The 17570-nt window shown below is 34.7% G+C and overlaps 1 protein-coding gene across 2 annotated transcripts in view; it reads left to right on the forward strand.

Moving 5' to 3' along the window:
• The first annotated feature begins 7082 nt into the window (after positions 1 to 7082).
• Positions 7083 to 17570, forward strand: part of LOC136847336 (uncharacterized) — a 29212-nt gene continuing 18724 nt past the window's right edge. Inside the window, exon 1 of one of the 2 annotated variants that reach the window (XM_067118915.1) lies at positions 7083 to 7535. In XM_067118915.1, coding sequence (XP_066975016.1) covers positions 7500 to 7535 — 36 coding nt within the window. In that variant the 5' untranslated portion in view covers positions 7083 to 7499. The remainder of the gene's footprint in view (positions 7536 to 17570) is intronic. The other variant, XM_067118916.1, reaches the window with a different exon arrangement.

Raw genomic sequence — 17570 nt, forward strand, 5'->3', positions numbered from 1 at the left:
TGATGATGATGATGATGATGATGATAGAAAAACAGTACAAATTAAGATCGAAATTTTGGCAGGGAGCTGGAGGGGCACTTGCTCCTCAAGACATTGATCGCTACCCCTAGACTTGGTTTGACCCCTAGCCTTTGAAATAATAATAATAATAATAATAATAATAATAATAATAATAATAATAATAATAATACCTGTTTGTTGCTTTATTTACTCAATACAGCTCTTATATGGCTTCAAAATGCTTCAAAATGCGCACAAATTTCCAAAAAAAAATCTCGGGGTGCTTACAGTGGCCCTGTACCCCCAGCTTACAATCCCCCCAACCCCCAGCTGACAGGACTCCCTTCGCTCGCCACCCCACCCATACCATAAGTTCAATCCAAACCTTTGCCCCCCCTCAAGAAAAATCTGAAATGACAAAATCTGAAATGAAGCCACTGCCGTGATATACAGTACACCAGTGTAAATGAGTTTGTAATAAAAGTCTTAGCATGAAAACAATATGTTGTTGGCGTGTTTGTTTTTTCAGATTTATTTATTCTATTCATTGTAAGTACTTACTGAACTGTCCGCGTGTTTATCCTGAGTGTTTGGTTATACATGTTTTGTCAAAACATGATAAATTATCACATTTAAGAGTTAGGCAGATAAACCTTTGCAAGTGGTCACTTATATCAATAATGAATACATTTGCAGAAATGCTTTATAAATGTCTGGATACTGTGGCAATGCATTAATACATTCTCTGTAAGAATATATTACTACATTACACTTACAATGAATACATGTCAACTCATTATTAGTAAAATGTCACGAATATCAAGTCAGGTGATTTCATCAAAATGATAAAATTATTTTGTCGGTAGTACCAGAATCTCTCAAAAAATCTCAGAAATAAATCAGCGACGCCGACCTATATCTTGGTTCACAGAAAACGTAAAATTTGAATTAAATATATTCAGTGATCACTGAGGCGAAGCCAGCTTACTACATCACTCAGTCATCCATGAGATCAGTCAGCGGGTACTTTTGCATTTTAGATAATTCATCGATTTCAACGATATGTAAGTAATTTCTTTGAAGATCGGTTTCATAATTCTGTCTCGAATTTACACACACATACACACACACGCATATATATCCATATATATAATATATATAGATAGATATATATGTATATATATATATTATATATATATATATATATATATATATATATATATATATATATATATATATATATATATATATATATAATATACAGGGTGGCCATAAAGTCTCTTTACAATTTTAAAAATATATATTACAAAAGCAAATGAACAGACAAATATGTGAAAATTGTTACAAAATGAGGAGTAGATATTGAATTTTTTTTTTTGCCTCATTTAATACCCGTCTATATGGGCGCCATTAATTGCATGAAGCACATCAAGATGGTACTCGATTTCATGCCATGTTCGCTGTACCATAGCCTCATCAATGGTGGCAATGGCATCAGTGATCTTTTGCTTTAGATCATTGATGTCACGTGTCTTTGTTTGATACACGATATCTCTAACATAAGCCCATAGAAAGAAGTCCAGGGGAGTGATATTTGGTGAATGAGGTGACCAGGGAAATGGGCCATCCCTTCCAATCCACCGTTCTGGAAATGTTCGATTTAGGAACCCACAAACGTGCAGCCCCCAATGTGGTGGTGCACCACCTTGCTGGAAAATGATGGTTGGTTGAAGGTCATCTAGTTCTGGTGCCACATTTTTAATCAAAAGGTCAATGTAGATATCTGCAGTAATAGATGTCTCGTTGAAGAAAAATGGGCCAATGATTCGATTGCACATGATCCCACACCACACTTCCACCTTTGGACTATCTCAGTGAAATTCCCTAATCACGTAGGGATGTTCTGATCCCCAGATTCTCACATTACGCGTGTTCAGTTCTTCTGAAACATGAAAGGTTGCCTCATCACCAAAACAAGCTCGTTGGAGGAACGTTTCATCCCCAGAAATTCATTCCAGCATGTTAACGGCAAAATCTTTTCGTCTTTGGCTCGAGTGCCTGTATGAATTGCACTTTGTAAAGGTACAATCGCAATTTCTTGTGAAGGACTTTGTGCCCTGTTGAACTTGGTAGCTGTAAGTGTCTGGCAGCAGTACGGATGGACTTTGTAGAAGAACTCCTCCCCTTATCAAACACTGTCCCTGTCTCATTAAAATTCTTGTGCCATGCACGAATTAAGGGACGCCACGGTGGATCTCGTCCATATTTAGTTCTGTAGTTTCGCTGAGTCTGTGTATCCGGTTTTGTTTCAACAAACCATGACACACATCGTGCCTTTTCTTGAAGATTAGCCATTTTTTCTGGGTTCACTTAACATATTTCATCAACAGGGTACCTGACATACACAAATGCAGTATGATTAAAAACTTTGATAATTGCTGAGCACAGAAAAATCCTGAATAAGATATTTCATCAATAGCTTTTGTAATATATTTTTTAAATTGTAAAGAGAATTTATGGACACTATATATATATTTATACATATATATATATATATATATATATATATATATATATATATATATATATATATATATACTGTATATATATGTATATATATAATATATATATATTATTTGGACCCTCTTGGTTCAGTAATTCAAAATTTACCTCATGCAGTGCAAGACCTGAGCTCGATCTCACAGGTAGAGGCGACTTTTGTCAGTTGGAAAAAATAGATAAATGAAAATAAATGTATGGTGACCCCGTCGACCTAAGTAGCGAATTGTACCCAGTGGCTCGTCGACTTTGTGGGTCGCAGCCCGGGATAGAAAAGATATGTGGCTACCTACCTCATCCCACAAGAATATGAGGGTATGAGACATTTTATTCACTAAAAAGCAAGGACATATTTACCTTACGTCAGTATCCATAATCATTGATTAGAGGCGATTTAGTCTCTCTCTCTCTCTCTCTCTCTCTCTCTCTCTCTCTCTCTCTCTCTCTCTCGCACCCTTCATCGTATTTATCAGACTTCCGTAACATTTGTCGAAAACCCCAAAAGGAACCACAATGACAACTCGTAAGAATTAGACGACGCTTAAAAGCACTTGCATTGTCCCTCTGGTTAAATACCTTTTCATTTAATTCATGCATCTTTTCGGTGAATGCACACACACACGAACGCACAAGCACGCAAGCGCGCACACACACGCACACACACCAAATCCCTGTCCTGAATGGGATGCACACCACTTGCGTTCTGACCAAAAACAAAAGAAGGTATTTACGAAATTTGCGCGCGGGGGCCACAGAGGGTTCTGAAGGAATTTTTTTGGTTTGTGTGTTTATTTTTTTTTATTGGGGAGGGGAGGGTTGTGGGGAGTGGGATGGGAGGAAGGGTTTGAGGAAGAGGAGGGGAGGTGTACAGTTATTAGCATATCAAAAGTCTTCCATTTTTGGGAAACGTTAATTTGAATGTTGGAGTTGCAGTTTCGAGGTGGGTAATGATAAATTATTATTATTATTATTATTATTATTATTATTATTATTATTATTATTATTATTATTATGTTTGTGTCTATCACAGTCATCCTATTGGACTGGGTGGTTTTTATAGTGTGGGATTCTGGGTTGCATCCTGCCTCCTTAGGAGTCCATCACTTTTCTCACTATGTGCGCTGTTTCTAGTAGCACACTTTTCTGCATGAGTCCTGGAGCTACTTCGGCATCTAGTTTTTCCAGATTCCTTATTATTATTATTATTATTATTATTATTATTATTATTATTATTATTATTATTATTATTAACTGTTAATCTTATTATTATTAATTTCTGCTTTGCATTATGGTTAACTGTTAATCTTATTCTTATTATATTATTATTATATATATATATATATATATTTTTTTTTTTTTTTTTTTTACACGTACATATGCACATACAGTATATAATATATGTATATATTTATATTTATATATATATATATATATATATATATATATATATTTATATATATATATGCATATACAGTATATACATAATATATATATATATTTATATTTATATACATATACATATATACATACATACATACATATATATATATTTATATATATATATATATATATATATATATATATATATATATATATATATATATATATATATATATATATATATATATATATATATTTGTGTGTGTGCATGTTTGTATGCGTGTATATGTAAATGCATTATATGCACATTCATTCACAATCAACATTTCATACACAGAAACATTCAAATGTACACATACCACGCAGCTGATACCCAATAACCTTAGCCAAGTCAAAGGTCACGTGACTCGAATTGAATTGGAACGCAAGAACTCGCGAAGAATTCTGGAAGTTTCTCGTGAACTCCTGATCTTCTCTCCCAGTTATTCATCCACTTTCATTGTTTTGACTTTTCAATATCAACCAGTGTGACATTTCGATATAACTGGTTAGAATACCCAGCTGTGATTTGCTTTATAATCATATTTTTTTTATTTTTCGTTTTTAATGCGATATATGAGTTTATTTTTTCAATCTATTCTTTATGTTTCAATGTCAACCAATGTGACATTTCGATATAACTGGTTGGAATGCTCAGCTGTGATTTGCTTTATAATCAATTTTTTTTTATTTTTTGTTTTTAACGCCATATATGAGTCTATTTTTTCAACCTATTCTTTATATTTCAGTGTCAACCAATGTGACATTTCGATATCAGTGGTTGGAATACCCAGTTGTGATTTGCTTCATAATCACTCTTTTTTTTATTTTTAATTTTTAATGCCATATATGAGTCTATTTTTCAACCTATTCTTTATATGCTGATATGATTCGTGTACTCTTTTGTTCTTAATATTTCATTCGAATTAATCTTTTATTACATTACTGATCCGGTTTTCGTAAATGATCTGCAGGATATGCAATTAGAACATCAAAAGTTCAAACGAAGGTGCGATGTATTACTACCTTAAAACAATTCACCTTTTATTATATAACTGATTTATATTTTTACCTATTTATCTGTTAACTTATTCATTCATCTTTTTTTCCTAATGCCTGATCTCTTCTTTCCGTATTTCCTATTACCTTCTGTAACTTCTTTCAAATGAACACCATAATATTCTTTGGAAGCTTGAATCTCAAGTCAATGGCCCCTTTGTTCCGTGTGAATAGGGTTCATCTTCTGAATGATAATAATAATAATAATAATAATAATAATAATAATAATAATAATAATAACAATAAAAGCTATTTGAAAGGATTCCTATCTGGACGATTAATTTTGTTTTGACAAATGTATTATTTCATTTATCCTAATAAACCGTTCATTTCTTATCCTACACTCCTTATTTAATGTCTTATCTTCCTTTACTTTACGTAATCTCTCATCATACTGTTTATTTTAGTTTTTTTATTAAATCTCCTATTATATCAGTTACTTAGAATCTATTCTCTTATGTTTCTGTTAAATTCAGTCTTTCCCCAACTTCACTGGTAACACTAATTGATAATCACGAATATTTGACGGTAATAGACCTTCACTCGCTTTTCCCGTACGCCTGAAAGCTAGGCGCTGTTTACAGTGCCTTCTATAATTACAGGGGTGATGACATTTCTGGTATATACTCTTGATGCTTTGTTCTGACGCTGTTAAAATACTTTTTTTTTTTCCTGTATGTGGGCAGCTACCCGGTGTCTTTTCCCATGTAAGGTAAATAGCTCCATTTGGGTGTTTTCTTGTTGCCCAGGGTGGTCGTTAGGATTCAGGCCTTTCAATTCCCACCCTTACCTCCTCAACAATCACTTGTACATGATTACTCAAATTTGCACCAATATCATTGGCTCTTGCCTTTTTTCGTGAACTATATCCTTTATTCTAAGGTCAGTTTTTAGTTTTCTGTAAAAGAAAACTATTGAGGTCGCTTTGTCTCTCTGTTCACACTTTTTCTGTCCGTCCCCAAATCTGAAAAACTACTGAGGCTAGAGGGCTGCAAATTGGTATGTTGATCATCCCACCCTCCAATCGTCAAACACACCAAATTGCAGCCCTCTAGCCTCCTCAAGTTTAAAGTTAGTCATGATCGTGCATCTGGCACCGCAACAACACAGGCCACCACGGCCGGCTGAAAGTTTCATGGGCCGTGACTGAGTTTCATACTGCATTACACGCTGTACAGAAAACTCGATTGCGCCGAAGAAACTTAGGCGCATTTTTTACTTGTTTCTTGTTAACCTTACTCTCTGCATTGACTTCCCTTAAGTATAACATCGTCTTTTCCTCACTAAAGTGCGCGCTTAATTTTACCAGTGCATTAGAGTCTGATTTGTCTTGCAGCTGCACATTTCTTCCTTACATATAACCCTCATTTCTCTCGAATTAGCCTCATTCTTCGCTACTGCATCTACAGAAAATTTTTCGTCCTTTGGTCTCCTAATAAAAATTCTGACTCTTTTCACTTTTGCTTCAACCAGATAGTGATCATTTAGACCTCCAGCTACTCCTATTTTCATCACTGTATCCACCAAATTGTTCTCTTCCATTCTGTACCTATACATAATCTACAACCTGTTTTTCTGCACCATTTTCTTTCTCCCAATTAAACTTGTGGGTACCCATTTCCAAACATTTCACAAGGCTCACTCACTTTTTTTTATTACTAATTTATACGTTCTCTACATATTCGTTCACTTCCATTTCCTCATTCGTCATCATTTATCTACCAGGCTATTTGAAAATGTATGGCGTCATATTTTTTCGCATCCTTCAACATAATAGAACTATTTTCGTTTGGCCAATTCTGGGAAATGAATTTATCATGCGAATCTCATTTCCACTCAGAAAACGATGTGTCCAGACCTATTGTTAATACACTTTTTTTCATATTCCATCAATGTTGTTTTTATTGACGACAAAAAGAATGAATTAGGGAATGGATTCAAATGGCGCTACGTGTCACTGGGGTCACCTCTCTCTCTCTCTCTCTCTCTCTCTCTCTCTGCAGTGTTGACATTCCTCCCTCACATCACATCACCTGACAAAATGTCGCACATTGCCAGATCGGACATCATCATCCAAAATCCCCCTCCTGTATGGGAACAGAAGTCCTTCCCCTCCTTTCCATACGTGGAAACTCGGGGGGGAGGGGGCTGACAAGACGCAAAATTCGACGTTTTACTCGACATTTCTCACTCTCTTGCTGTCGTGCTGTTTCGAAGGGAACCGACCAATCAGAGTACTCCAGGTGCCATGACTATAGGTGATGGTCGCGAGAGATGCATTAGTACGTGGTCAGGTGTCCAAAGGAGGAGGTCACGCAAGCTGTCTCTGGTTCCTCCTCTTCTTCTCCTTCTTCTTCTTGTAGCAAGTCCTCCAGTCGTCAGCTGGACGTCTTCGTGATTCTTGGCCCTCCCTCCGAAAAACGATCCAGACCCGCACTCAAGAAAAGCTTCGTGCCCAGTGGATGCCCTCGACTCGAATTCGAAATCACTGTGGAAAGGTGAGTGTCTTGTTCAAACTTGATTGCCACACTGACTTAAATAGAACTTGAGAAAACTTGAGAAATCAGAGTAAATCTTTGAGCTTCACTCTTGCTCATATGAATGGCCGTAGGAGTTGAGAAACTGAGTAATACCTTTTTGAAGTCTTATTTTCATAGAAACACACAATAAACTGTCTTTAGAAGGTCTTATCAACAACACACAAACTTTGCCAGTAGTCTAAATTGCCCTTGCATGCATTGAAAAAAAATGTGAAATGGCCCTTAAATACAAATTTCAAAAAAAAAAAGTTCTTGTAAACTTAAGAGTTTTAGCAGGCTGCAGAGAAATCTTTCTGATCATTCAGGAAAGTCATAGTTCAGAAAATTGTCTCTCTGTGTTAATAGCCAAATAGCAGTTAGACTTTTGTACACTAAGGATTTCTGAAGTGTTATATCAACATGAATGATCTTTATTCTTTCTTACATGAGTATTTTATTTAATATTTTCATTACTTGTTGTCTTTATATGTTTATTCTGGTTAATTGTTCTAATTTTCGTGATTCGCGAACTGAGAAACGCCAATAGACAGGTATGATTTAAAACAGAATATGAGATGTATATAGTTCATCAAAGCGCTTGATTGAAAACGCACAGCAAATATGAAATCGCGACGCAAGAAATAGACTCATTTCCAAGGGCTTTCGTGTGTTCGCAATATACGCATCTTCAGGGGAATCTGAAAACGTGTATACTTAAATATACGAAAGACTAAGGAAAAAATTCACAATTTTATACGTCAAAACTTACAGTTATATATAGTTTTTAATAACTTTTATCCTTTCACCCAGTCAAGTGTTTTTTTATTTTTCCTAGTATATTCAACTGATCGACGTTTTATATATATATATATATATATATATATATATATATATATATATATATATATATATATATATATATATATATATATATATATATATATATATATATATATATATATATATATATATATTTGTTTATAATATCCGAGGTAATTCATTTACCTTATTTGTCCATTGTTAAATCTAATTTTTCAATTTATGGTTGTGGGTTTTCATTCGTAAGTCTACACCTTATAAACATTATTAGGTTGAGAGAGAGAGAGAGAGAGAGAGAGAGAGAGAGAGAGAGAGAGAGAGAGAGAGAGAGGGGGAGAGAGGGTGGGGAGTATATAATTTCAGAATATAAGTACTAAAGTGAACGAAAATGAGAATCAGATAATTTCCACTTCGGTATAAACTATTTATTGTGAACCACTTTGTGTCTCACAACATATATTTATAATTTTTGCAGTTATTTGGGATCTTTTTCAGACGTATATAAACAAAAAACAATTATGAAAATCTGAAATATTTCTCAATAGTTTTTTATTTTTTATTTATTTATTTATATATATTTTTTTTAGTTTTTCAAACTTTTGCGTTACTCTTGCACGGACTTCTCACTAATTCGTTTTAGGTTCTTGTTGGAGATTCGAGACTTTTAAAAATCCTGACGAAGGAGAAAGAAAGATTTACTTTGAAAAAAAAAAAAACTCTTTAGTTTTCCCTCTGACAGACGGATTTATTCCTTCGCGCTTGAGACGAGGAAGAAAGAAAGATTGAATAAAAAAAACTGCTTTAGTTTTCCCTTCTGACTAGATAAATAGACAGACACAGAGACAGACACAGAGACAGACAGACAGATTAATTCCCTCGCGCTTGAGACGAGGAGGCTTGGAAAATGGACGTGGCAGACGGAGAGGAAGCGCTCATCGCAGCATCTTTTTGACGGGATCAGACGTTGGTGTCATGCCCACAACAGCACTTTGTATCACGGAGGTTTGCAGATCTCAAAGACTTGTAGCAGGAAGGAGCTCTCTCTCTCTCTCTCTCTCTCTCTCTCTCTCTCTCTCTCTCTTTTCTCTCTCTTTGCGAGGGTAAGGTAGCGCGCTTTTGTAAGTAGGTGTGGCATGCATACTTTTTTTTGTAAATGGCCTGGCGGGGTTTTACTTTTTATACGTAAACGATGGATGCATTTTATGATTTGTGGGTTTGAAAGGCTTACTTTTTATGAACGAATGTGGGATGCATTTTCCGTTTTGTAGGTGACTTTGAAATGGCTTACTTTTTATGGCAAGGGGCATTTTATGTTTTACTTTTTTTATACGTAAACGATGGATGCATTTTATGATTTGTGGGTTTGAAAGGCTTACTTTTTATGAACGAATGTGGGATGCATTTTCCGTTTTGTAGGTGAGTTTGAAAGGCTTACTTTTTATACGCAAGCAAGGGATGCATTTTATGATTTGTAAGTGAGTTTGAAACGCTTACTTTTTATACGTAAACGATGGATGCATTTTATGATTTGTGGGTTTGAAAGGCTTACTTATTATGAGTGAATGTGGGATGCATTTTCCGTTTTGTAAGTGAGTTTTAAAGGCTTACTTTTTATAAGTAAACGAGGGATGCATTTTACGGTTTGTAAGTGAGATTGAAAGGCTTACTTTTTGTACGTAAACGATGGATGCATTTTGTGATTTGTGTGTTTGAAAGGCTTACTTTTTGTGAGTGAATGTAGGATGCATTTTCCGTTTTGTAAGTGAGTTTTAAAGGCTTACTTTTTATAAGTAAACGAGGGATGCATTTTACGGTTTGTAAGTGAGATTGAAAGGCTTACTTTTTTACGTAAACGATGGATGCATTTTATGATTTGTGGGTTTGAAAGGCTTACTTTTTATGAGTAAATGTGAGATGCATTTTCCGTTTTGTAAGTGAGTTTGAAAGGCTTGCTTTTTATAATTGAATGCTGGATGCATTTTACGATTTGTGAGTGAGTTTGCGAGGCTTACTTTTTATAAGTAATCGAGGGATGCATTTTACAGTTTGTAAGTGAGTTTGAAGAACTTCCTTTAATGAGTGAATGTTGGATGCATTTTTTGCAAGTTGGCACGACAACAAAACATTTGCTTTTATAAATGAATCTGATGTGCAGACTTCCGTTAGCGAACGCAAAATATTTGTTGTTTAAAAGTGCATTGAAAACACCACTTTTCCTAAGTGAATATGGAATGCATACTTTTAGTAAGTTTAAGTAAGTCACATACTGTTAGAATTAAGCATTAGACACGACTGTCATGAAATATCATAAGCCACAATATTTTGTAAATGTGCAATGGATAGATGACGTAAGGGGAAATAATTTAAAACTGACTTTATTATACTTTACAAAGAGAGAGAGAGAGAGAGAGAGAGAGAGAGAGTCATAAAATGAGTTCGCCTGAATTGCTGAAATTCAAGTATTCCTAGTCGACAATTCCTAATCTCTTAAGTGTAGAAAAAAAAAACTCGCAAATTCATTAACCCTGAAGCCACTTTAATCTTCAATTATTCTTGTCTTTGTTGAGGATTGTTCCGTCGGAACGAACGTGTATATATATATATATATATATATATATATATATATATATATATATATATATATATATATATATATATATATTTATATGTATATATATTTATATATATATATATATATATATATATATATATATATATATATATATATATATAATGAACACATGAGCAAGTGTTTCACAGAAATAAATTCTGACTCACATCGGGGTCGAACCCCCGGGCACTAAAATGAAAGGCCAGGGTGCTATCAGTTGGGTCAATTGGTAGCTCCCTGGCCTTTTATTTGAGAGACTGGGGTTCGTTATATGATATGAGTATAGAAATTATATATATATATATATATATATATATATATATATATATATATATATATATATATATATATATATATATATATATATATATATATATATCTACGGTCGTCATTATCATCAATGTTATTCATACAGTTTACATTAAATTATCTCATTCCTTTATTATACAATAAATGAATCGCATAATTATGCCACTGGAATTTTTCTGTTTAGCATTTTGTCACGTAACGCGTGACAAAGCTTTTATTTTTTTTTTCGATACTGTTTTGTCTATGAGCACCTTTGATAAAATCTGATAAAAATTTTGTTTTGATTAGAATATATATTTTTCTTTTCATCACCTAATTTTATACATTTTTGTCGATGTTGGGAAGCGACTGATAGATGGTTTTAGACGCCCACATCCTATTCATTAATAACTGCCTTAAGAAAAGATATGTTTATGTCCTACGTTTGTGTATCTGTGTTTGTGTGTGTGTGTGTGAAAGTGTGCGCATGCGCACGAGTGTTTTTGTCCGTGTTTGTGTGTTTGTAGGACAGATTCTTAGTCCTTTTCCTTGTACATTTATGTGTACTTGTGTATGTGTGTGTGTTTGTAGGACAGATTCTTTGTCCTTTTCGTTGTACGTTTGTGTGTATGTGTGTGGGTGTTTGTGTGTGTGTAGATTCTTATTCCATGTCGTTGTACATTTGTGTAAGTGTGTGTGCTGTGCATTTGCGTGCTTGTGTGTGTATGTGAGAGAGAGAGAGAGAGAGAGAGAGAGAGAGAGGGGGGCGGGGGGGAAAAAAGCTTCCCAGTCCTTCCTTTAATTAAGTTCTCAGTATTACTGCCAATATAAGCTTCATTTTTAAAAACATCTCCTTTGTAAATATTCACTCTATCTCCTTCCGCTTTCGTTCTTGTGGGAGTCTTGGACGCTTATTCCTTAAACAGTAAGCAAATAAAAGAATTAATTAAGCAAAGTTTCTTGATCTCCGTCGAATCCTCCTTTTTGTTAATAAAAGAAATTTCTTTTCTTTTAATATTCTTTCTTCAAAGGAACTCGCTTTTATTACCGGCGAGCCCACTTTCCTAATTGGCGAAAGTGCTTTCTCCGAAGCGGTTATTATAGCCTGTGATTTTCTAAAGAAAGTAGGTTATATTTTGAATGGAATTCACGCCATCTCTGCGCCCCCGGAGCAATCGCGCGCCTCATATGCGTTAGGCACGGTCGCGCATGCTCATAAGACGAAGGTTATTTTTGCAGGTTTCGTTTCTTCATTTATTGACTTTAATTTGTTATATAATAAAAAATATTTGTCTTCTCTCCGTAATCTAAAAGTAGATACATATTGATGCTTCTGAAAACGAATTAAACAAGTAAGAAATACGCCGAAGTTTCTTCGGCGCAATCGAGTTTTGTGCACAGCCGCTACAGCGTATAATCAAGGCCACCGAAAATAGACCTATCTTTCTGTGGTCTCGGTATAATGCTGTATGAGCCTCGGCCCATGAAACTTTAACCACGGCCCGTTGGTGGCCTATCCTATATAGTTGCCAAAAGCATGATTATGGCTAACTTTAACCTTAAATAAATTAAAACTACTGAGGCTAGAGGGCTGCAATTTGGTATGTTTGGTGATTGAAGGGTAGATGATTAACATACCAATTTACAGCCCTCTAGCCTCAGTAGTTTTTAAGATCTGAGGGCGGACAGAAAAAAGTGCGGACGGACAGACAAAGCCGGCACAATAGTTTTCTTTTACAGAAAACTAAAAATCTGCTACCTTCCGTATGAGATGGTGTTCGTATAAACAGAAGCGCAATTAGTTTTGCTTTGTTTTTTTATATTATTTCATCTACTTTTCCTCCTGTGTTCCTTTTCCCTCTTCCCGAAGACTCAAGCTAAGACCCTCTCACTGTTTTATGTTTTTCCTATTATATATCACCATTTTTACACTTGTTATTCTAGTTTTTTTAATGTTTCAGTCGCGTGAATTAAAGGTTTTTTAAATTTCTGCAGGTTGTCTATGACTGACAGAAGTCAGTAAGTGTTTCATGAAGATATTTTCAGTTATTAATCGTTTCTTTATTATGACGTTCTAATTTCTGAAAAAGCGGTCCTCTTTGAATATGTATATATATATATATATATATATATATATATATATATATATATATATATATATATATATATATATATATATATATATATATATATATATATATATATATATATATATATATATATATATATATATATATATATATATATATATATATATATATATGAATATATATATATATATTTAAAGATTTGTTGGTTTATATTACTTTGGCCCAATCACGTAATGAATTAAAATATGGTTCTTGAAAGATGAATGGTTATAAAATCACAGATTTAAATTTAGGTAAAAAATTCTAAATGGCATTGATTATATATATATATATATATATATATATATATATATATATATATATATATATATTAATAATCAATTCCATTTAGAATTTTCACCTAAATTTTAATGTATTTGTACAACCATTCATCTTTCAACAACCGTATTTTAATTCATCTCACGATTGCGCCAAGGTAATATAAACCAACAAATCAGTCGTGAAGCGGTCGCACATTTTCATAGAAATGACCCATTTCTAAGACCACCCAAAACCTGAAAACCAACGAGAGAAATTATTACTAAAAAAAAATTCTGGTGATCTAAGGAGTCGTCCTGATAACTCAGCGTTGCGCTGAATTCTTGCAGAACGTCGCAATTAGTCATCCCTTTGACGGATTTGACAAAGCCTCGTCAAAACCGAGAGTCACCTGGTTGATCTGATGTCATCCATTGTGAAGGTGCCGAGTCGCCAAAAATTGGTGGAGAACTCCCACGGTTCGGTAGAGCGAGTTTTTGGTAATGCGTCATCTCTCCGCAAGGTGGCCGCGCGGTAAAGATATTTGGTAATGCGTCCTCTTTCCGCTAGGGGGCCGCGTGGATTCAAATGTTCGGTTGCGCACTTAGAAGCATCTTCAAACATTGTCAGGCACCGTCAAACATAAGCTGTCGAACGTCAGCGTTGTGTAACTTAGTAGAGGTCACTTGTGCATCCATGCATTCAGTTGACGTGTGGTCTTCTGATGTAGTTTGAACTTTGTTAACCTTGCATTTGCCGCCAGATCAGTTTACAGAATGCATAAATTAATCGATAATACATTTGCAAAGAATAAGGAGTACTTTACGTTTATAAGTATGTATATTTTTTAACATTAATTCATTTAAGAAGATGTATACTTATATCTAAAGTCAGTTGCTGAAGTAACTGTTTTAAGACTACTGTACACAGAAACACGCATATTTGAGGCAACACACACGTCTAGTATATAAACATTTTCGTCGAAATTAGAGGTTTGTCAAGTACTGCGCTCTGAATATACATATGAATACATACACGCCTTTATTATATATTCGTACAAAATATACTCCTGTGTGTATACTTAGAACCGCAAGATAAATGAGCAATTATTGTAATTATAACATCAAATAAACTTTTTTTTTTTTTTTTCTAATCGCAGTTAACTGGTTAGCAGGTGTTAATCACTGGTGCAGCATTAAGATATGGTATATCTCAACATTCACTGAAGTATTAAGTAAAGATTTGATAAGAATATATGCATACATAAACATACACACAGGAACACACACATATTATATATATATGAATATATATATAATATTATATATATATATATATATATATATATTATCATTATATATAAATATTAATATATATATGGTATATATATATATACTATATATATATATATGAAAATAAGAAGGCCCATAAAACACTATTTAAACGTTGAAACCATATATTTCAGGCACTTGTTTCTGTGCCCCTGTTCACTAGTAGAATATGGACAGGTGGAAAGTTACAATGGTATATATACAAAAACATGAAGGTGTGGCCTTAGGCCTCCGATGTTAAGGAGGTGGCGTTTCTTAAGAAGGAGGAGATTGACCAAATTCCCTAGTGGTTTTTGGCCTCATTAGCTCCCGTTTGGCGATGGATCTGGCGGTCGCGTTTCTTGGGTCATCTTCTTCAAAAAGGGGTGCGAGATTAAGGTGTCAATGGCGTCCGATTTCCAATGTCCTCCTGACAGGTTCATATTGTTGGTTTGATTGATGATAGCAGATTCCAGCATCTTTCTTTTGTACGGACAGCTACTCTTGAAAACCAACTCCGCCCCTCCAGTTAATGACATGCCCTGTATTTCTAATATGTAGGAAAATTCCCGAACTCTCGAAGCGTAACGTACTGATCTTTTGTGCTCTGTTATTCTTTGCGAGAGCGATCTACCTGTCTCGCCTACATAAATGTCATGACAATTACTACACGGTATCTTGTAAACTCCGGCTTCTTCCCTTTTTGTTATTTAAGTATACGTTAACGAGCGAACTCCCGATGGATTTGGGATAATGGAAAATGAAAGGATTATCAGAACTGAGTTGCTCGGTGGCCTTTTGGATGTTTTTCATCGTATGGAAGCTTTATTTTGTTGTTGAAATCTATTTGTCTGTTGTGAGTGGGACCTCTGTAGTATATTTTATTTGCTTTATTAATAGCCCTCTCGATAATGTGTGGTGGATAGAGCAGTTGCGTTAGGTGTTGGCGGATCGTGTTAAATTCTTGATCCAGGTACTCATTTGAACATATCCTAAGTCCTCTGAGGAATAGGTTGCACCCTACCATGATTTTTACGGAGACGTCGTGGTAGCTTAAGAAATGAATGTAGGAGACAGCGAAGGTGGGTTTCTATATACTGTAAATGCATACCTGTTCTGTTTTCTTATGATCAGTACATCTAGGAACGGCAGTTTTCCGTCCTTTTCCCATTCTGTTTTAAATTTTATGGTCGGAACTAGCGAATTTAGCCTATTAAAAAATTCCTTAAGTCCCCAGCTATTGTCCCAGAAAGTAAAGATATCATCTACGTATCTAAGCCAGATCATGTTATGGGTTTGATAGACGACAAAAGTTCTGTTTCGAAATATTCCATGTACAAGTTTGCTAGAAGGGGTGATAGGGGACTTCCCATGCTACAGCCAAATTTTTGTTTGTAAAAATTACCATTGAAAGAAAACACGTTGTTAGTTACACAGGGTTGATAAGTTTTAAAAGTTTTATCTATGCCAAGAGAGGAAAATGGTCTTCATATGGTTGTAACTTCCTCTCTAAAAAAACAACACGTCGGCAATCAGGACTTTAGTAAATAATGAATCGACGTCTAGACTGAGCAGTTTGATGTTGTTTGAGGGGATGTTTAAACTATTAAATTTTTGTATGAAATCTTCTGCATGTTTGACGTGGGAGGATGAGAAGGTTCCTAGAAAGGGTGATAACAAGTCTGCATTGGAAATCGAGCCATTTTGATAATTTGTACAAAAAGAGCCCCTAACTGATTTGTAAAACTAGCAATATTATAGGGCGTAAAAGGAATCCCCATCTTTATGTGTTTTCAGGGAAATTTATAGGCCGTAAAAATAGGGGAGATGAGGGTTGATTACCTTGAATGTCTCTAGTAATTCTATAGCTTTTTTTTACCCCTATGGTTCTAACTGGTTGTTAAACTGAGCAGCAATATTTGTTTGTGGGATCTTTCGTTAATTTGTCGTGGTCTCCGCATCGTTTAGAAGTTCTTGAACTTTATTGATGTATGTCTCCTTGTCTAACAGAACTATTTTCCCGTCTTTGTCAGATTTTGTGATGATGATATCCCCCCTTTTTCTTAAGCTAACTAATGCATTTTGGAATCTTTTCGGGAGCAAAATAACAACAAAAATTCGCTCCCGAAAAGATTCCAAAATGCATTAGTTAGCTTAAGAAAAAGGGGGGATATCATCATCACAAAATCTGACAAAGACGGGAAAATAGTTCTGTTAGACAAGGAGACATACATCAATAAAGTTCAAGAACTTCTAAACGATGCGGAGACCTACGACAAATTAACGAAAGATCCCACAACAAATATTGCTGCTCAGTTTAACAAATCAGTTAGAACCATAGGGGGCAATAAAAAGCCATAGAATTACTAGAGACATTCAAGGTAATCAACCCCTCTCTCCCTATTTTTACGGCCTCCCGAAAACACATAAAGATGGGATTCCTTTACGCCCCATAATATCTAGCAGGGGCTCTTTCATGTACAAATTATCAAAATGGCTCGCAGACTTGTTATCACCCTTTCTAGGAACCTTCTCATCCTCCCACGTCAAACATGCAGAAGATTTCATACAAAAATTTAATAGTTTAAACATCCCCTCA

This window comes from Macrobrachium rosenbergii, chromosome 16 (genome assembly GCF_040412425.1).
Source record: "Macrobrachium rosenbergii isolate ZJJX-2024 chromosome 16, ASM4041242v1, whole genome shotgun sequence".
NCBI classification, from domain to species: Eukaryota; Metazoa; Arthropoda; class Malacostraca; order Decapoda; family Palaemonidae; genus Macrobrachium; species Macrobrachium rosenbergii.